Source organism: Argiope bruennichi, chromosome 4 (genome assembly GCF_947563725.1).
Source record: "Argiope bruennichi chromosome 4, qqArgBrue1.1, whole genome shotgun sequence".
Classification (NCBI taxonomy): Eukaryota; Metazoa; Arthropoda; class Arachnida; order Araneae; family Araneidae; genus Argiope; species Argiope bruennichi.
In genome coordinates this window covers 103,933,304-103,956,544 of record NC_079154.1, presented here as the reverse complement: position 1 = coordinate 103,956,544, position 23,241 = coordinate 103,933,304, and the positions used below count along the sequence as shown (strand labels likewise).

The 23,241-nt window shown below is 30.1% G+C and overlaps 1 protein-coding gene across 2 annotated transcripts in view; it reads left to right on the top strand.

Annotated features, from left to right (window-relative positions):
- Nucleotides 1-23,241, top strand: part of LOC129965887 (ATP-binding cassette sub-family C member 4-like) — a 104,984-nt gene that overhangs the window by 40,563 nt on the left and 41,180 nt on the right. For both annotated transcript variants that reach the window (XM_056080148.1, XM_056080149.1), the window contains exons 3-11: nucleotides 240-357; nucleotides 11,717-11,935; nucleotides 12,032-12,121; nucleotides 16,201-16,364; nucleotides 16,673-16,798; nucleotides 18,398-18,650; nucleotides 19,759-19,875; nucleotides 20,013-20,099; nucleotides 21,247-21,438. In XM_056080148.1, coding sequence (XP_055936123.1) covers nucleotides 240-357; nucleotides 11,717-11,935; nucleotides 12,032-12,121; nucleotides 16,201-16,364; nucleotides 16,673-16,798; nucleotides 18,398-18,650; nucleotides 19,759-19,875; nucleotides 20,013-20,099; nucleotides 21,247-21,438 — 1,366 coding nt within the window. The remainder of the gene's footprint in view (nucleotides 1-239; nucleotides 358-11,716; nucleotides 11,936-12,031; nucleotides 12,122-16,200; nucleotides 16,365-16,672; nucleotides 16,799-18,397; nucleotides 18,651-19,758; nucleotides 19,876-20,012; nucleotides 20,100-21,246; nucleotides 21,439-23,241) is intronic.

The following is a 23,241-nucleotide window of genomic DNA, read 5'->3' as shown; positions in this document are numbered from 1 at the left end:
TACTATTGTAGTGAACAGTTTATAAGCCAGTTAACAGCTACGCTACACGAGCAATTGCTTTTGTATCGTGGTTATGTTACTCGGCTGCGAACCACAAGGTGCCAGGTTCTATCTTCGCACATCTCAATCCACCACTCTATTCCTACAAATATTAAGATATAATTTTTGAATTAAGATTTTGTTATGTTGTTTTTATTTTTGATGAAAATCATTTTTAATTTATAATGTCTTTTTGGCAGAGAATGGGAAAAGGAGCTAAAGAAACAAAAAGAAGGTAAAAATCCCAGTCTTGTCCGAGCAACCATTCGAACTTTTGGACCTTATTATTGTCTTAATGGAATATACACTTTGATTGAGGTAAATGGATATTTTTTTCCATCTATCAAAAGTTTTTGATACATATAAATATGATTGGTGTTTGAATTGCTTACCTGAAAGTTTCCAATAATTATTGTAAGATTTTTTTTCTTCTTGAAACTGTTCAGAAATTTCAAATAATTGTGCTTCTTTTACTTTCTCTTTTTTCCTCTTTCTTTTTTTTCTTTTATTGAGCATGATTTGTTAGTTAAAAGTAAGAATCTTGAAATATAGTCACACACTAATTCAATTAATGTTTAAAATTAATGTCATAAAATTAGGAAAGTTTTCTTTATCGCGAATCTAATAATAATTTTTATTATATATAACTGAGCTTATCTCAAAATGTTTTTGAAATGAACCAAATTATCATATCATTTGAAATAAATAATGATTTTTGTGATTTGAATGATTTCCCCTTTAAACCGAGCATTATATTCACTATGTAGAATACTTAGAATGCTGTAGTTTTAATTTTAAGAAAATTATTCATAAACTTTTAAACAGAATTGAATTAAATAATTTATTCAATTTTTTTTGCGAAAGTGGAAGCGAGTGTTTGTCAATGTATCAAACTCTCCAATATTTTAATGCTAACAATTTTATTTATCATCAATAACAAGAGTTGAAGTAAACATTAAAAAAATGTGCATCTATTTCATTGTAGTGTTTTGTTATTTTTTTCATCTTGATTCTATGTTACTTTTAAATTTAAATGCTTAGAAATAATCTTGAATGATTAAAAATTTATAAGCAAAAAGAATCTAAAATTTAAAAGCGTAGGCATTAAATCCGAATTATTTATACATTACATCAACAAAATATTAGGTTGATTATCACCCTTTCCATCTTTCTTCGCTCTCTGTGGAAAAAAATTATTATCTAATTAATAATAGATGTGAGTCACAGATTACTCACGGTAGCCAACGTATTAGTAAATTATATTTTTTTATGTTATCAAAACTGACCGAGTTATGAAACTTAGTTGCATAATTTTAGGGCACTCAACCTTCTATTTTATGATGTTCTTTGAACCAGTTATAGAAATATATTAAAATTGTTTTAAATAGAGGTATTCAAAACTTCATTTGGTAGGATAGTGGAACTTCTTTAGCAATATGTTTATTGATTGGAAAAACATGAAATAATTCTTTATTTCATTTAGTGCGTTTCCCCGATTGGAACTATATGCATATCTTTAACATTTTGGAAATAATGTGCAATGTCAATATTTCAGTGGATATAAATGCGTTGTGAGACATTTTATATGAGAAGGAAAAATCATTTTGTCATCAGGTCAATTTGTTCAAGTTTTAAATATAATATAAATTAGGATAATCCTGTTTTATATCTCATTTACATCAAAACAATTGAATTTTATGAACTGGCAAATTTTGGCATTTTGTGGCTCTAAGCGGAGCGCATTATGAGGCCCTTGTTTTAATAGACTGGTCAATTTAGTTTTACATTTCATCATATTTTTAAACTTAATTGACATAATAATTTTTTTTGTTTTAGTAATTTTGTGAAAATGCTCATGCTCATAACTTATTAGTAATAATATTAGTAATATTAGTAACCCTGGCATCATGTTTGCAGATATTATTTAATAGGTTAGTCGCCGTAAATTAGACCTATGATTTGGATCATAGATCATAGTAGGCAATCTGTTCTTTGCTGTCTCTTGGTTGAAGAAGATATAGATTCATCTAATTAGACAGTTTGTAGGAATCAATTGGATGCTAGATGTGAATCACAGATGAGTCACGTGGCAGTTAATGCGCTAATAAGAGATTTCGTGTACATAAATACTGTTATAAAAATGAATATAATGAAACAGATAAAATCCTGAACAATTATACTAAATAAACTCATCATATTAAGTAAAATATTAATGCTATTCTTACATTTTATAATTCTTAAAAGATTTGTTTTAAATATATTTATTTGATAACCTGGCCAATAACGTCTTTTTAATCGAAATAGATGCCCCTGCTTAAACCCAAAAGCCTTAGTTAGCTATTTAATCAGAAAGCCCAATATGGATTTATATAACATTTTTAATATGCGTATCAATATTTCTGAAAATTGATTTTTTTTATCACATGCTGACTTTCAAATAGCTGTTTTCCTAGCCCATGCCTCCAATTAATTAAAATTTGCATATATTGATATAAAGATTTTAATATTCGATATACGCAATAACGATTTAGGCATTTTTTTTTCGTCACTCCCACCTGTTGCATAGCTTCGGGGTATTATTGCATTTTTATTTCAGTAATTTGATATATTTCCTCCAAAGTATTAACGATTCTTGAAATTCTTTTCATCTGTTTACCATTCCAAAACTATTGGATCCAAGATGCTATGTCAGATATTTATTTGCCGACATTTGGCGAAATATTTGGAGAACTTACGGAAGTGTCCACTGCATGTATCTCATTTCAAGGTTAATTGTTCACGGTTATGATTACTTACTTCTACGTAATAGTCATGGAAAAATGAAATCATTGCACTGATGAAACGCTCGAATAATTTCTGAGAAAGCCGTTTTCGCCCGCTAATCCGGATTATAAAGTGCATGGCTGAGTGCTTGCACCCACTTCAGCGAAGAACTAAGTGATGATTTTTGCTCTGTTATTTATGAAATTCACTAACCGATTCACTGCAATGTACACAGGTCAGGATCTTCATGGTCACGGGTACGTGATAACACCTGTTGTGCTATGGAAACGAACATTCATTTACATTATAAACAAACTACCGTGGTTTAGAAGGACTTTATAATCATATTCAAGGGTAAATTTGAATACCTTTCACAATTGTATAAAATATCTGCAAATCAAATAACAGAATCAACTATCCTTTATCATTTATGGGGTGAATTAAGGATGTATTTTTTGTATTGTTGCATTATGATATGTTTTTTATTATCCTCGTGTGACCTGCTGCATTAAAAAAATGAGACCATACTGAAACGACATGAAATTTACGGAAAAGACGAAAATGTGGGAAACTTAGGGACAATTATTCGAAGTTCCATATTGCCCATTTAGGATGCCGTTGTGTATAGGTTGGATTTCTAAAAAGGCAATTATCTAAGGCTGTTGAATAGAGGGAGGGGGGACGGGCATGCACTAAACGGGCATGCACCATATTGCATATTTAAGATGCCGTTATGTATAGGTTGGATTTCTAAAAAGGCATTTGTCTGAGGCTGTTGAATAGAGGGAGGGGGGACGGGCATGCACTAAAAATGTTATTAAATTCCATATTGCTCATTTAGGATGCCGTTATGTATCGGTTGGATTTCTAAAAATTCATTTGTCTGAGGCTGTTGAATAGAGGGAGGGGGGGACGGGCATGCACTAAAAATGTTATTAATGTAGCTTTCATAAAGATAAATTTTTAGTAAAGGCAAATTCTATGTATTATAAAATACTAAGATTATAATATTTGTTTTTAATTGCTAATATCATTATTAAATATAATTTAATTAATTTTTAATTTATGAGATGTTGTAATATTAATTATTCATTTAAGTAGTTATATTATAATTATCTTGACTGTCACAGTAAAATAATTGTTTTTAATGTTATATTTGCTTGAAATTTTTTATATCTTTGTAATTTATCATAATAATTAAATTATTTTATTTGAGATTGAAAAAAATTATGGTTAATTGTTCAAGAATTTTATAACATTAGCAATATACTGCTATAAAAAAATAACTTTTTTTCCGCGATATGTGCTTAAAAAATATTTTTACTATATGAAAATAAAAAATATTAAACTGAAATAAATCGTTAACATGATAATTAAATTTTGAAAATTTGAAATTTAAAACAAAATTGACTAGTTGTTGACAAAGATGCCGCATTATGTTTTCTGCATCCGACAATGCATAATGTGACCCTCTCCCCTCCGGCACCAGATTTTCTGGGAGAACTAATTTTCTTCTACACTTACAAGACTTTATATGCGGAAAAATAATGTAGGGAGGTGTAAATCTTGGATTTATGATTATGAGGTCAAGCAGAATGGCAGCGACAAAGAGCAGTGAAGTACAAAGTAGCTAAATGTGGAAAAATTAAGTTTTTAAAAAATATAATTTAATGTATATTTATTAATATTAATATACATTGAAAATATAAACATATATAAACATTGACAAAATATTGCAAATATAAACATAATGCCAAAATATAAACAATAACAAAATAATTATAGTAAAAACTATTTTTTTATATTAATTGCAAATTTTTTTTAAAGAAATTGTTTGCCGTAAATAATCAAATATGCATAATATTTATTCTAGTCGTGAGAATTTAAATAAGAATTACTTTTAAAAGTGCCGCTTAGTCACTGACTGGTAGCATGATTTTAAGTAACTAACTGGAACAGTAGCATGATTTTAAATAACAATATCATCGAGATATCACAATATGCGTTTGTAATGTTGAGCATCATCTTTACATAATGAGAATTGAAATGAAAACTATGAGCGCGCTGGGCTATCGCCTTCCGAACAATTTGCTACTATTTGTCGATATCAGAATAATGGGGATGTTTAGATCAAATAGAAAAAATTATTTACTGCCCCTTAAGTTGCGAGTTCGAACCTCGAAGATTCCCCGCGTGCTTGGTGGCTGACGCGCGTATAAATCTGTCGTGGTCACAAAGTCATCCATGTCGAGAGTAATACACTGGGGGTACTGGATCAGGGGTGATCGTTCTCTGATTCAGGTCTAAATCACTACTTGTGGATGAGTGAATGAAAATGTGTGAATGAAGTCCGCCCCGTAAAACGGATTGTGACGTGTGTGTAGCTAAGTCGTTCTCTTGGCCCTAGATGGCGCTACTATAAAAAACAAGAGACGCTCCCCCACCGGCTTAAAATCGCTGTCTTTGTAACAGAGGGCTTGTCCATGGCAAGTGCCATAAGAAACAACAACAAGAAGAAGAAAAAAATTATTTACTTTCACGATTTTAATTTAATTTAAAATTTTATTATATATTTCCTTCTATTTTAAAATCATATACATAACTAGATGAGCGGAAAGAGAGGGCGTACTTATCACGATGTCATATGGTAAAAACTGACTGATCGAGTCGTCACGAAAGCTACGCCTTGAGAATCATGTAAAACCGATTCGATTATGAGAATCGTATGGAGCCCTCACCAGGCGGTATAGTCTGTCATCAGTGATGGGTATGTTAATTAGCCACGAAGTTATGACTGTGCTGTCTAGACAACTGAAAGCTTGTTTAATAATTTTATACATAATTAACTATACATAGGATAATTTTATGCATAAAAAAATTCCATTATTATTTTTATGAATAGTTTAACCGTATAATTTAAAACCCTTTACCTATTTAAATCTACATTAGTCGCATGAAAGAGGACTTTTTTATATTCAATCAAGCTTCCTTGAATTTCTTAGTGCCTGGCTGTGGTAGAAAGTAAGTGCCGTGGTGGCTTGATGATAAGATGTCCGATTCAGATCCAGAGTTTTCTATATTCTAAGAAATACTCAAGAAAAGCCATATATGCGCTAGCTCAGGTATCGTTCTCGTCGTCTGGCCACTATTTAACCCATTTGCATCATAAGCGCATATATGAGCAGAATTTTCATGATAATATCACCAAAGCACTGGTATACTCGCTAGTTTTATATGCATAAGAGCATAACATTAGAGCTCATAATCACAGTATGCAGTTAGTGGAAAGTCATGATTCCAAAGTGAGATCAGATTCCATGTTATTCGAAGATTTCAGGGAGTTTACAAAAACCAAAAAAAAATTGACATTATTCTTTTAAACAGTTAAAATTATTTCAAAAGCTGTTGATAAAAACAGAACAGTACACGTCTTCAAGCAAAAATAGTACAAGAAATAATTGAACAAAATAAATAAAAAAATAAAAACATCAACAATATGAAAAATTATAGTTTGACCATCAAGATTTATTGGCCAATATTTTTTAATACCTCTTGAAATAACGTCCTCTCAAGAGTTTGGTAATGCTGTATAATTTGCTAATCACAAAAAGGGAGAATAAATTAAACGTGACAAATGACGTGTGGTTATATATATTGACCATTGCAAGTGTTATCATATGATGTAAAACTATTAAATTTAATTTCTCAAATTATTTTGATTGTATAACTTCATTGAACTAAATAAAATTATGAATACTTTGTGTATGCCATTTTGCTTTTTGTTTTCTTAATAACTTAGGAATTTTTTTTTATCTTTATACAATTAAAAAAATTGGGTTAATATTGCCGCTGAAGAGGACGAAATTTATTAATGATTCTTTCGGCAGAAAAAAGTTTGCAGCTCATTTATCCCCAAATATTCCTAAAGTTGTCTTAAAAATAACAAATATATTAAAATAAAGCTAATAGAAAATAGGTAGTTGGTTTTTAAGCATGATACTTAAGATAGAAATGCATACATTTTTACTGTGGAACGAATCATTAATAAATTTTGTACTCAATTTTTTATTCTTTTTTCATTCTAAAAGTACATCGGCTGAAAGGTTAAATCATCGATTTGTGATAACACGTTTAATCTTTCAGCGAAGTGTTGATGCATTTTAATTCATTATTATTATAAATTATTATTAATAACTTATAATTAACGCTAATTAATTAAAAATTACTATTAATTAGCATTTGAACGTTTCATTCATACTTTTTATTAAATCTACAAAGATAGATTCGAGTTAGGTGAAATATGATAATATCAGAAAAGAGCTGTTTTTTAAATATTGCAATAGATCCATGCATAATAATTAATATATATTTGAAGAAACCGTAATATTAATCCACTAATTTCCTTACTCTTTTGCAACTTATACTACAAATTGTTATGAAAAATTTCACCTGTTAAACATCCGGCCCTAAAAATATTGTTATGCAAACATTTTCTTTAATTTAACTACATTTTGTATTTCTTTACTTTATGTAACATATTTATCTAATCTATCTAGATTTTATGATTTATTTCATTAAGTTTAAGCGCATAATTTCTTGTTTACATTTTCGAACGCAACAACTCTTTTTCGTTTGCGTCATAATCAGCAGAAAATAAATCCCCCGAATTTCAATTTCTACTTAAAATTGATGGTATATCGAACTTTTATATAATGGGACAATTTCTGAAAAATCCGACAAGCTTCGTTAAGCATCTATTTAACCGAAAAATAAAGATACGGCTTATTTAAAAAAAACATTAAAATTATAATCATTTAGGTTAGCTCTGTTATTAAGAGGATTTGTTGATTAAATTTATTAAAGGTTTTTTTTTTTTTTCTATACTGCGCTTGACTCAGTGTTAAAAGGAATGGAAATTACTAGAGAATTAAAAAAAGTAAAAGAAAAACAAATTTAAAATTATTCTGCAGAAAGAGTTCGCGGAGAAATAAAAATTTAACAGATGGAATAAAAACAAGATAGCATATGATATTAACGTAAAATATTCTTTGAGGAAATTTTTTTTGGAAAATTTACATGCAAAAAAAGATGCAGTGATAAAATCCTATTCACTTACTTAAAATTATTAAGATGAATTGTGCTAATTAAGAATACATTAGAATCTATGATAATAATTTTATTTTTTACAGGTCGAATTTTCTTGAAGCAAAATCAAATGATTACATCTTTTTTTATTTTCATCTTTTCTGTCTTTAAATATTTGTTGAATTGGAAGAAAACTAACAAAAAAAAATCTTTCGAAATATTTTCCCCATGTTTTAATATTTTTTTCGCTTAAAATAAATTAAATTTAAAGAAAAGTCTAAATGTTCCCAATTTTTTTATTTTTTTATAACGTTTAAACATTTTATGAAAAGCTATACTTAAAAATAATAAAATAATCTTTAAAAAAGAAAGACCACTCAAATTTCTCCTTGAAAAATATCTCACTTCGAAGTTACTGGAGAAATATTTTGGTGCAAGCTTCACAATTCGAACTATGATCAGATGGCGAGGATGGCTCTTAAGATTGCCCTACCCGTTTTCTAAAATTCCAATCCACATCAACCGAAGGACTTTTGAACTTGACGTTCGCTAATACGTAACTCTGTAGCTAATCTACCGTGACTCGAGAAAGACCGTTAAATCTCAGAATTGAGAGGATTTTTTTTTTTTTTCGTTCCGATTTGGTATATTTTCGGTATATCCAAAATTTTAATTATCCATGCATATTTTCTTCTAATCTTTTTTTTTTATGTCCAGATTTCTGAGAGCTTCGTTTGTAGTCTTAGAGTAAAAGCTGGATTATAAACTAAAAATCTCCTTTCAATGTAACAAAAAACAAAGTTAATCTTTCAACCTTGTATTCTGGTTTTTTTTTTTAAATTATGCATACAATTCCTATTAATATTTCCAACTTCTTAATTATGCAGTATTAGCTTTCGTCGACTCTCTTTTTAAAGCCATTATTTATTTATTTTCGTCGTGCGCAGTTGTATTCTCGAGATTAAAAATTACTTTTTAATGATTATTGAAATGATTTTTCAATTTCTAAGAAAAATTTATAAATCTTTAAAGGTTCTATCGCATAAATTGCAGGAAAAAAATTCTGTCCATGAGACTAAAAAGTAATCCTCCTGATTTTTCTTTTCTCTTCTTTCTCTTTCTCGTTAAAAAAGAGGGGGGGGGGGGGGAATCTTGAAAAAAAATTTATTTTCTCTAAAATACAAGTTTATTTATAAAATGTTTACTTTTATTAAACAATCATATTTACAGCTGTAAGAATTTTGGTATACTTCTATCAAATAGTTTGAACAAATTTTTCTTTTTACAATTTCAACACAAAGAGACTGAATATGATCTCTTAACAAGCAACACCATTTATATGAATTTCTCTAATTTCACAATAGGGAAAAAAAAAGCTGAATTTTCCGCAACCAATAACGAATAATTGTAATTTTTTTTCAGTTTTGGTATGAATATGACTGTATGTTCATGTCTGATTTAAAAAGAAAATAAGAGAGCGGAAATAATTGGTGCTTTTTTAATTACGAAAAATTCAGCTGTTGCTTCTTGTTGTAAAATTAAGGAAATTGAAATAAATGAGGTTGCTTGTTAAACGACGATTAGCGGTTCCTTTTTACACAATCAGTTTTTTTTATCATCTGACAAATTTTTCAAATATAATACATTTTCAAATAATAAACATTTGCACATTTATTTTGTCATTTCTGAACACTTAATCTCTTTGCATGCAATGAAATATCTGATTTAGTAAATTACAGAGATTTGAATTATAGTCATTCATAAATTAAGTTTCAATTCGTTTTAAACTCTCAAATCATTTGTACATGCTTTAAAATCTTATCTTTTTTTAAGTTTTTACATATATGAAAATAATAGTAAATGTTCCATATCGGATGTCAATTAATTAAAGAGTTAAATTAATTCGAGTGAAAAGGGGGCGGTTTTCCACGAAGGCTATTTCATGTATACATACCTTGTCGTAATCTTCGAGATCTTATGCTTCAAAGGTCACTAAATAATGCGCGTAACATGAGTTGAGGAGGAAACATCCTCTTATTGGTGTGGTGTGAAAATTTGATAAGAGAGTGCTGGATCATGTGTCATATTTGTTATCAAAACAAGTTCAGAATCACGAAATTTGTTTCAAAATTTTTCTTGTATTGCTGCAAAATTGTAATATAGTTTTTCGTCTAAGCTACTTAACCTAATTTCGACTGCAAGTAGAATGATTAATCGCAAAAGAGATTTAAATTTCTGATTATATCAAGAACAGTTCAAATAGAACAAGCTATCCGTAAATCATACGGGGCATCTTTGCTTATTTTTTGTGCAAAACATTGTAGAAACGTTGAAATTCCATTTCCACCTATATCCATTTTGATGAATTTCGTGTGTGATTTGTTTTAAGTAGAATCTAACCTCTGCCATATTTTTCTGTATATTGGATGAAAATGGTAAGTCTTTGAAATTATATGGCCTCTTATAAGAAAATTTACTTCTAAATAGTTCATTCCAAGCCTCAATTTTGTTCGAAACCTTCTTCTCTCTGTCCTAGTCATATTTACGCCTAGTCGGAGCATCCCATTGCATCATGATTTATATATATTTTTTTTTTACCTCTGAACTAGCATGCCAATACCAATTGCTTTCTATGTTGATTTTAAAAGAAATACGAATACACGGATAGTGAATGCTTTCCTAAATCGTAGTCACTTTCTCTGTGTTCTTTTGTTGTTTCTTATGGCACTTGCCATAGACAAGCCCGCTGTTACGAAGACAGCGATTTAAGCCGGTGGGGGAGCGTCTCTTGTTTTTTAGTAGCGCCAATTAGGGCCAAGAGTACGTTTTAGCTACTCACGCATCACATTCGCTTGCACAACCCCTTTTTACAGGAGGGCACATTCACACACATCTCACAGATAGAACAAATGAAGAACAACCTTGCCCGTACCGGAATTCGAACCCAGGACGCCCAGATCACGGGGAAGATCTCTGTGTTCTTATTTGGAGAATACGATCCTTCCTGTAGAGAGCCCTATTTGCGATGGAGTCATTGGCATAGCGAGAATATGTGGTTTCCGGGCCATAGTTTGATTTTTTAAACCAATAACCATGTATGGTTTAATAATAAATAAAAAAAAACGTACTTACGACATTGTATTATTTCTTTACTCCCTTGTCTTAACTTGACTTTAAAAAATTAATCTTTTGTCTTTGTGGCATGCCTTAAGACTCAAAACTAAAATGCTGACAACAATTATAAACCATTTTTTTTCAAATAATGTCGTAACTTTTGGAGGAAACTTCGATATTATTTAGTCTGGCGCAGTTTAATCAAAAAAACGACTCTTGTGCCAAAAAAAAAAAAAAAAAAAAAAAAAACGTTACTTCACTGGTTGAACTCGGCCATCCCTTTCGGTAAATGATTGATTTGATTCTGCGACACTAATCCTGATCCTGGTTCGATCTGTTTTGTCACTGCAAATGGTTACTTTTTAGCATCTTCTACCTTTTCTCCTAATTGACAGCTCATCGTCCTCTTGTGGGATCCGGGGTCTGATGGTCATCTAATCTTATGAAGCCAGATATGTAACATAGGTTGAAACACCTAAAAACTGTTGGAGACGTTTCTAATCATTTTTAATTATTATTTTTATGCAAGTTTGAGGTTTGAACTTGCAACGTTAGGAATCAGAGCCGAGTAACAAAGCCACTAGACAGAAGTGTACACTTCTTTCCGGAGGTTGTTATCTGGCTTATGAATTTACCACCACACATGTAATTGATAGAATTGCAGTTAAAAAAAAATTTAACCTAAATATTTATGGATGTTGCTATTATTTTTCAGGAATGCTTTATTCACGTTCTGCAACCGATATTTCTTGGTTACCTAATCGAACATTTTTCGAGGATGAGGACGTTAACGAACGATTACTTATATGGCTACACGGCCGCTGTGTGCCTGTTGGCCGCCATGTTTGTTTTCACTCACCACAAGTATTTCTTTGGGGCACAAAGGACTGGAATGCGAGTACGAATCGCTTGCTGTACTCTTGTATATCGTAAGGTGAGCAGATTTTTTTTTCATGGTGCTTTTGGTATCATAATTTTTTTTGAAGTAAATTTTCGCATCTTATTAACAGTACAATTTTTTTTATTTTAGGCTTTGAAACTTAGTCAGTACGCACTGAGTCGCACAACGGTTGGACAGATGGTCAATCTTTTATCCAATGATGTAAACAGATTTGATCAGGTAAAATTTTCTGATTTATATTACTATACATTCTCAAACTTGAATTTAATTTTATGCAACAAGTAACGTTATTAGATAATTTCTCATTATCATTCGCATACATAATGTGATTCCACGTTTTCAGGATATGAAAAGGTATCGGGTAACTAAATCTCTCGTGACATCCGGTCACTGAAATTCTGTAAATTACATAATACAAAATTACACATGTAGCACATAGAATATAATAATTTACAAACAGATCATTGAACCTGTACATTTCATGATGTATGCAATTTCTCCTGTAAATGACACGATACAAAAATCACAACAGAATGTAATAAATTTTACGGACAGACCATTGGACCATATTGATTCCAATATATATATGTGTGTGTAACATATTATTGGTTTAAGTTGAATGCAGGTTCGAAGCAGTGAAGAGACTTGGTATTTTTGATTCCGTTTTATTCTCTTTCGGGAGGCAAACATGATTATTTACAAGAAGGAGCAGCGCGGCACAAAAGCAAAAGGCAAAAAGGGATGAACAAATGATCACTAGTCTTATATAACATAGGATTACTGGCCAGGCGCCAATTCAATACACATGGTGACCTTGACACTTTTTCAAGGGCAACCGAAGATATCACTTTCTCTCGATACGTAGCACTGATGGCGCATTATTTTTACAGAGGAATTAATTAAACCGAAAGTGGAATTGGATCACGAAATAAGAGAATATTTTAGAATGAAGTTACGATGGGCTAAGTTAAGATAAAATCTTGGAAATAGATTAAATTGAAATTAGAATTTAAATATATATATATATATATATATATATATATATATATATATATATATATATATAATATACATACTGGCAGAATACGACGACTGATGCTATCAAATCATACGCGCGAAAGCAGATGGATTAAATTTAAAATATTAGCTTGCTAAGATATTAAGAGATTCGAATTTCCAATTTTTTTTTTAAAGTGGCAATTTGAATTAACGGTTGTACCGAATTTCAGTTAAAACAGAAATAGAATTAATTAACTCATCTTCATGTATTTTATGCACATTTCTTAAAAACTGCATTGCCAGACCAAGTTGAATCCATCATTTCACAGCGGACGCAAGAATATTTTCATACAAAATGATCATATTGAATTTTGAATTTTCTCCCCTTTAAACAATATGCATTATACTTGTACTGTTTTTATATTAAATTAAGTTCTTTTGTGACCGTTTTTAGCACTATTTTCTCGTATCTAATCGGATCGTAGATGTATTATTTCCTTTCTCTGCTTTTATTCAGCCAATGATAAGTTCGGGTCTTTGCAAATAGTTGAAAAGAAATAATCTGTCAAGAAATGGATCATTACTTGACAAAAGAAATGGTGGTAACGGTTACGTGGTAAGAGAACCGATTGTAACGCTTACTTAACAGGAGAAATGATGGTAACTGTTACGTGGCAAGAGAAATGATTGTAACGGTTACTTGACAGGAGAAATGATGGCAACGGTTACGTGGCAAGAGAAATGATTGTAATGGTTACTTGACTGGAGAAAAATGATGGTAACTGTTACTTGAAGAAAAACTGATGGATCGGTTACTTGATAAAATAATAATGGTAATTACCTGAGAGAAAAAAGGATGAAGTCGCTTACGTGAAAAGAAATAGATTTTTCAGTTTGATAATAGTTTTGTAAATTTATAGCAAAGATTCATTTTTAAAACTAAAAATAATTAAATCTGTATTTTTTTGCTTTTGTTTAAAGAAACTATTTTCCTTAGTTTGGTATAAATGATTGTAACAGTTACTTTAACAGGAGAAATGATGGTAACTGTTACTTGAACGAAAACTGATGGATCGGTTACTTGATAAAATAATAATGGTATTGGTTACCTGAGGGAAAAAAGGATGAAGTTGCTTACATGAAAAGAAATAAATTTTTCAATTTGATGAAAGTTTTGCAAATTTATAGCAAAGATTCATTTATAAAACTAAAAATAATTAAATCTGTATTTTTTTTTGTTTTGTTTAAAGAAATTATTTTTCTTAAGTTGGTTATTCTATATATTCTTCCGAAAATATTAATTAGTAATCAAAATTTATATATTAGATCCTTAACCACATTGAGTTAGGACATTAAAAGTATGTATTACATTCCTTTCCGTGGAAAGATTGAAAAAAAATTATATTTTTGCTATAATTTTAAAAACAATTTAAATAAATAGATTAATTAAATTCTAAATTTTCATTTGATCAAATATTGGACTTTATAATATTGAACCTTATTATTATTTCAGATGAAAGCATTTAATTTCATTGTAATCTCAGCGTTGTTTAATTGTTTTGATCTCTTATTTTTACGATTTGAATTAATTATTACGTAAATTTTTAATTACGATTAATTGCTTGCTCGCGTGTCATCTTGATTAATTATTCTTTTTAAAGAATTTAAATTAACTATTTGAATTTTTAATTCATAACTAACCCAACTTAAAATATAATAAAATGAAGCAAATGATTTTGTTTCCTTAGAAAATAAATATGTGAAAAATAAGAAAACGAAAATATTATTTACTCTGATAACAGTGTTTACTGGTTAGATGAAATATTGATACTGAAGTTTATAAAAAATTAACAGTAGTTACATGGTCGTCCAACGTTGATTTCAAGTTCGTTTTAACTTTTCAGATTTGGACCCAATGTTGGAAAAATATGGGGGAAATAATCATGAAATAAGGGATAATACACTAACGAAGTGAGAAGGAAATAATAATAATAATAAAAAACTGCTCGCATCAAAAATATCACGATTTTTTTGTAAAGTCTTATTTTCAAATAGCTACACATTTTATGTTGTTGTACTCGCTTCATTTTTAAGTAGTTGGGAAATTTGTGCGGTTCCATTTTTTCCATTTAGGCATTTAATTCAATTTCACGTATTTAATTTTTAAGTTGTTGATCATTTATTGCCATTTCTTTCATCACAATTCATTTTTTAAAATAGTATAAATTTTGTTCCCATAATTGGTAATTCTGTGTTTCGTATATGCATTCCATTTTCAAATAAATGGCTATGCGTTTCAAGTCATTTTATGCACTTATGACTCATTATTTTATAAAATTACAAATAGTTTGTTTTTATTTTCATTCATTTCGTATTTCTATAACTTCCTATTTTTTTTCATACCCTATATAAATTTTTTTTTTAATTTACGTGCGCATATTTATATTTCATGATGAAATATTTTTTTAATTTACGTGCGCATATTTATATTTCATGATGAAATATTTTTTTAATTTACGTGCGCATATTTATATTTCATGATGAAATATTTTTTAGTTTACGTGCGCATATTTATATTTCATGATGAAATATTTTTTAGTTTACGTGCGCATATTTATATTTCATGATGAAATATTTTTTTAATTTACGTGCGCATATTTATATTTCATGATGAAATATTTTTTAGTTTACGTGCGCATATTTATATTTCATGATGAAATATTTTTTTAATTTACGTGCGCATATTTATATTTCATGATGAAATATTTTTTAGTTTACGTGCGCATATTTATATTTCATGATGAAATATTTTTTAATTTACGTGCGCATATTTATATTTCATGATGAAATATTTTTTAATTTACGTGCGCATATTTATATTTCATGATGAAATATTTTTTAATTTACGTGCGCATATTTATATTTCATGATGAAATATTTTTTAATTTACGTGCGCATATTTATATTTCATGATGAAATATTTTTTTAATTTACGTGCGCATATTTATATTTCATGATGAAATATTTTTTTAATTTACGTGCGCATATTTATATTTCATGATGAAATATTTTTTTAATTTACGTGCGCATATTTATATTTCATGATGAAATATTTTTTAGTTTACGTGCGCATATTTATATTTCATGATGAAATATTTTTTAATTTACGTGCGCATATTTATATTTCATGATGAAATATTTTTTAATTTACGTGCGCATATTTATATTTCATGATGAAATATTTTTTAATTTACGTGCGCATATTTATATTTCATGATGAAATATTTTTCAATTTTCAGTCTGTTGTGTACCTTCCATACTTGATAGCCGGTCCGATCCAGACAGCGATAATTATAGTCGTTTTGTGGCAGCACATCGATTTTGCTAGTCTGGCGGGAGTATCTGTTCTTTTACTCTATATTCCATTCCAAGGCATGATGGGAAAACTCTTCTCGAAACTCAGGTAACGCCATTCTTCATATTTATGTATATAGAAATAATTTTCATAAATATGCATTATATTAGGCTATTTATTTGGAACAAAACTAGGTTATATACCCAGTGTAGGGGACTCATTTGCTGCAGCTGGCCTGCATATCATGTTACTCGTTGTTAAGAGAAAATTCCAGAGCTCTCAAACACATGTTTTATTGCTCGAGGTATTTACAAAAGTGAGCAATGTACAAGAAAGAGTATATAAGACGAAGAAAGTTTCCAAATCCGCTGCAGTCGCGCTGCCTGCCTATCCACTCATAACCCACTCTATTACAGGATGAAGACAGCTTCCCTTACTGATGAGCGAATCAGATTGATGAATGAAATTATAGGAGGCATGAGAGTTATTAAGATGTATGGCTGGGAATTTCCTTTCGCCAATCTCGTGGACTCTATACGAAGGTATGGATATTTCACTCCTAAATACATCAGAATAAAGCATGTACAATTTATGTAATAAACATTTTTATTACTGATGAAGTTTATTACTGGTTTTTTTTCCCATTTTGTTTAGTTTACACCAACTCTAAGAAATTCGCTCTAAACAACATTTTTTTTTCTTTTATTGCTGATTGAGAGGAAGATTCGGTGAATAGAAATTTGATTTTCGGATTTCGATTTAACATTGAATCTAGTTTTATCAAATATTCGCTTAAATTATGGCGGTACATACTGTCTTTACTTATTAATAAAAACATATTTTCCTAAGTTCTTGACTCTATTATCACTGTCAGATACGATATGTGCGTCCGAAATTCCATTTTTCTTTTGAATTTCGGAATTAACGAAATAACTCAGAATAGCGAAATATAGAATTGAAACAAAGGAATTTTCATTTCTGTTTTTAAGAAATTTTATTTTATTCAGAAAATTAATTATTGAAGATATGTATTTTTCAATACAACAATTTTTCCACGATTTTATGCCCTTCGATCATAACGCCTCGGGCATCTGCCCTGACTGTTCCATCTTAGCTACACCATTCTGAGTCATAAGGATTCATATTATGCACTTCCATCAGTATTAAATGACTGATAACCAATAAATTATACAATGCAATAAACGCTACAAATAAATTATATCCATCAATGTCTTGGTGTGTATAATTTATCGATAGAAATGATGCTTGAACTGGCGGATTCCTGCTACGAACAGTGACTGTCGTGATTTTACTCTTTGCTAGTCACAATTATACTCATCTTTAAATGGTCGAAATCTTTCTCAGGGATATTAATTTTATAAAATATGTTCATCCTATTTCGATAATTTTCCATTTATAATTATTATAATTTGTGCTAATGATAATGTAAATGAATATTCCGCAAGAAAAATAAAAGGAAATTTTAATATGCTGAAAGTAATATAAAACACTTTAAAAAATAGATTAATTTGATATGTTCTGAATATCTGTTAGATATTGGAGCTAACAAAAGATTAACATCAGATTTAATCTATTCGATCTTTTGAGCGTATTGGATGATTCTAAAGGACAGATCTAAAAAATTATATAATCCGGACCGTTACATATAAAATCAGATTTAATCCATCAAATCTTTTGATCATAATGGATAGTTCTATAGGACAATTCTAGACAATGATGTGATTTGAACGTTATGCATGTAACTCCAGATTTAGTCTTTTAAATCTTTTGAGTATAATTGATATTCTACAGAACAATTCCAGACAACGGCCTGGGCGGATGCATATAATATCGAATTTAGTTCTTTAAATCTTTTGAGCTTAATGGTCAACTCTACAGGACAGTTTTAGACAATTGTATGACTAGGGCAAATCTTGTAGTTTCTCATTGCCCGCTAGTGATTATCCAAATCTAAGCAAATGCGCTTTTAAATCCCTAAACAAAAAGCACTCAACTGCATTTAAAAGTAGCTTTAATCATTTTGAGCATAATGGGACATAATCATGTCAGTAGACTTATAAGTAGTAATTTCAAATTCGCCTCTAGGTGAAAAGTTTGTAAAAATTCTTATATATTTACAGGAAAGAAGTGACAAAAATTAGGCGCACATCCATCCTAAGAGGCTTGAACTTGGCGGTTTTCTTCATTTCTTCCAAACTGATTCTACTTGTTGCATTCGTCGTCTTTGTGCTCGGTGTGAAAGGAGACCTGACGCCTGAAAAAGTCTTCGTCTGCATGTCTTTGTTTAATAATCTCCGACTGGCCATGACTCTGTTCTTCCCATATGCCATTGCCCAAGGAGCCGAATCCATTATATCGCTTAAAAGGATCCAGGTAACCTTTACTTTATTTCTATTTTTTTTCATAATATATCCAAACATCTTTCTCATTTGTATAGGGTTATTCAAAAAGGAAGAGCAGAATTAAAATATTTATATCTAAAGAACGACCAAAGATAGAGAACATATAATACATCATTACATAGAGGAAGTTCAAAGTTTTGTTTTATACATCCAGTTAATTCCACCAAAAGCAGCTCTGTCATCTGTTTACGAAAAAATGGCGATGCCTCAGGAAAAGTTGTCTAATGTACTGTATATATGCAAAAAGATTGATTCCTAATTGTAATGCAGGGTTGCACTTCGTTGCAAGTTCCACAAAGCGCCACTTCTTCAACAGATTTACAGGCAATACAAGAAATTCGTAGAAGATGGTTGATTTCCAAAGCGAAAAGCAGTGATCATCCTTACACATCAGATAAAAATGTTGAGAGTATCCAAACTTCTTGTAAACATAGCCTTAAAAATTTTAACCCTTTATACTCGGATGATGACTCTCACCCACTATTCAAGACGATGCATCATTTTGACGTTTTATTTATTTATTTTTCAATTTTGATTGTTAAAAACGCCTACAGAGTAATAGGAAGATGCAAATTAATTAAACGGGAGAATTCAAGTTAAAACAATTATATATATTTATTTTTTGGAGCAATAAACAGTTCTTTGTATTAGATGAATAATTATGCATCGAATTACTTTTCCAGTGCAAATGGTTAATTCTGTCTGGGAATACATAAGATATTAATTATGTATATTCCACCAATACTTGCTACTTTTCAAGATCTGCGATGTGGAATTGTTCAGAAATTAAATAACCAATCATGGATCAGTCACTTCGTGCGTGGCAATAAATGGACTTCAATTTATTGTTTGTCGCGTAACAAGTAGAGCTCGTGTTGAATGCTTAAAATAAAACTTCAAATTTTCCTCTATCCTATGATGTGTCTAATTGTTGTTATACGTTAGAAACAGACATTTCAATTCTGTTCTTAGTTTTCGAATAAAGCTGTACTTATCTCCAGAAATAAATTAATTCCAATCTAATAATATTTTTTTGCAACTGAAAAAATAATCAATTAATCTTTTTTATTTTATTACAGAAATTTTTGTTACTCGAGGAGCAGCAAGAAACTTCTCACTTGGATGTTTCAAATCTCAGGCCAAAGCTGAGCCAATGCGGTATTTGGATGCAGAAAGTAGTTGCCTCTTGGGACAAAGTACTATTATTTTAACACTTAAAAACCTTTATAGCTTATTAATTATGTAATTTTCATAAAGTCACTCAGAACATTACGAATAGGAATGAGCATTGTTACTTTGCCTTGAATATCAAGATGGGTATTTTCTTTTACAGGGTGGAGAGTCTACTCTTCGAAATGTAACTCTAACCGTAAAGCCTGGAGAATTACTGGCAGTCGTAGGACCTGTTGGATGCGGAAAGGTACTGAAATATTTTATTCCAATATGAATATTTCTTTGCGAAGATGTAATTAAATAATATTTATTGTAAATAATCTCATTTTAACACATCATTCTCCATTAGTTTTTTATCATCCTTTCATATTTGATGTAATGCAAAAAGTTTTTCACTCCAAATCACATAGCAAAAATAGATTTAAAAAAATATTCGAACTTTTAAAAATTTGTATTAGCTTGATTAGCTCTTTATTTCATTTTTAAAATTTACTCTTAATTATATAGAACGATAGCTTAATAATTTTGCTCTTTATTATATGGAACACACAAAATGTATATATTTAATATTATCGAAACATGCCTGCCTGCATGAGTATAAATAGAACTAAATATTAGTGTAAAATATATTTAAATTATTTTTTAATTTATAAATAAAATTTGAGAAAAAACTTGTAGGGGTATAAAATTTATTTCACTAAAAAACTAAATTAAAAAAAATTTAAACGTAAAAAACTAAATTTTTTAAACATTTAAAATTTAAATTTAAAAAAAATTTAAATTATTTTTTTAAAAATGGTTTTTATGCAATAAGTTCTTGAAAATAACAACAATTTTTATCAATAATTAATGGAAGTTTTTGAAAAAACCATTTCTTAATGAGCAACCTCATACTTAATAAGTAGATACATTGCGAATTTGGCCGTAATACATCCAACTTTCTGCTCTAGATAGAATTATGAATGATTTTTGTCACATGAGAAAATATGCAGACAGTCTGCCAGCTTATGGACATTATCTGATTAAAATTGTATGTAAATACAACTTTTCGTTTGTATTTGGCCTGTTTTCCCCTCTTGTATTAATACAGGACAAAAGTAGCTTTTCTGTTGGTGTACTGATTTTGTTGAAGAAACATAGTTAATGACGATTGATTTCGGTTCGGCGAGTTGAGTGCTACCACTTGATCTTTAATTTGATTTGAAACTACATTTTAAAAATGATTATGTAGAGATATACAAAATGACTCAATAATCTTAATACGCTAGTTGTTTATTATCACTGCCAGAAAACGACTGAGGTTTCCGAAACTAAATGAAATATACTGGGAGTATGCAAGTTAATATATATTTTAATTTTTCCCTTCTGTTTGAAACACCTATTCTTATTCCCAGACTTCTCTTTTGATGTCCATCCTTGGCGAGCTTCCCATTGTGTCGGGTGAAGTGAAGGTGCGAGGCAAAGTGGCGTACGCCTCGCAAGAACCCTGGGTGTTCGGTGGCAGTGTCAAGCAGAATGTCATCTTTGGAAGCACTTTCGATGAAAATAAATACAAAACAGTGCTGAATGTGTGCGCTCTGGATAAAGTGAGTATTAGGATTTCATTCTGAAATAAATAAAAAAAATACAGATAAAGAATGTTATAATGATAATACATAGTTCCGGAATCTACGAATTTCTTTTTATTAAACTTTTCTTAGAACATTTAATAAAGAATAATAAAAATTAAGTATATGTATTGACTGCTTTTTTCCCTTGTTATTTAACCTTTTTTTTTATTTAATTTCACATCAGTGCTTATCGGTTTTGCTTAAAAAGCATAACTCTGTACTACAATCGGATTGCTACAATTTCTAAGACCAGAGGATTTCAAGGACAATAAAAGCGACCGGTGATTTCCAAAGCGCTCATCAAAATTTTTAATTCAGAAGTCAATATATATATTTTTCCTATATCGAACTCCTTTGTCGAGTTCAACAATGTCAATCGCTGTTCATAACGGAATTCTTGACTGTAAACCGTACTGGTTATATTGGACTTTCATTACACTTCTGGAAATTATATCTGTATCGCAAAGCTCTCAGAGTCTGAAGGGCCGCGGAGACCTGGTGATAAGGTCTTGGCTTTGGAACCGGAGGGTTTCAGGTTCGAGACCCGATTCCACCGAAGAACCGTTGTGTAAGTGGGTCTGGTGCATTCGTCCGGGCCAAACGTCCTCCCGCTGGTGTGGTGTGGAGAGGGAGGTGCCAGCTCAGGTGTCGTCCTCGTCATCTGACCATGGTTCAAAATGACGAGGTCTGTCCCAAAATAGCCCTAGTATGGCTTTAAAACGGAACGTTAATATAACTAAACTAAACTCAGAGTCTGAAAACCTTTTTTTACATTCTCGTATGCGAAGTATATACGAAGACAAAGTATTGTAATCATCAGGAAGTAAAAACTAGAAATTTTGATGAATTATCAAGTTTCAGATCTTCCACAATAAACTTTTTTTTCGGAGTTATGTCTGTCTGTTTGCGCATACGATAACTCAAAAACACATTGAACTAGATGGATGAAATTTGGTATATGTAATTTATATCAAATGTGTAGATTTCTTTTAAATTTTAAACGAAATCCAATCAGGGGAAATCTGTTCGGCTGTTCTAGTTCAAGCGAGCACTATAGTTACAAAACATTAAAGCTAGATAAATAAAATTTAGTATGCAGGTTAAGCATCTAAAAGCCTCATCTAGATACGTTTCAAATTTGAAATCAAGTCAGTCAAGAGATTGACTGCCTGTCTTCTTGTACTTTCGCATGATCTTGTGCCTACGATAGTAGTTCTATTAATTAAATTGTAAAATATTGATTTCAATCGAACGGAGAAAGGGTATCTAAAATGCGTATTTAATGTTCTAGTATTTGTGTATTAATTGCATCTCGGTGATTAATGGCGAAAAAAATCGCCAAAAATTGTTGATTAATTGGTTGTTTTCTAACTATAGTTCGCCAATGTCTTATTGTTTATAAGGCATAAGTATTAATTTTCTATGCTAAAAAGTACCCAATTCCCATGTGCTGGACTCTGAAAATAAAAATCTGAGTACTGTGGCATTCACGGACTATATATCTTGTGTATAAATTCTATATATTCCGTACTTCCGTAATTTTTCCATATGGTAACCAGACACCTGTTGAAGAAAGGGGTGTCAACTTAAGTGGAGGTCAAAAGACTCGTGTAAACCTTGCCAGTTATAAACACGGACTTTATATATATAATATAGTCCGTGCACAATACATATATATGTATTGTGCAAAAATGAAGAAATATCGCATCAAAATTCATACTTCTTTTTACTGGTTGTATTCTGCAAATTCGACATTTTTTGAATATTTAACTTTTTTTT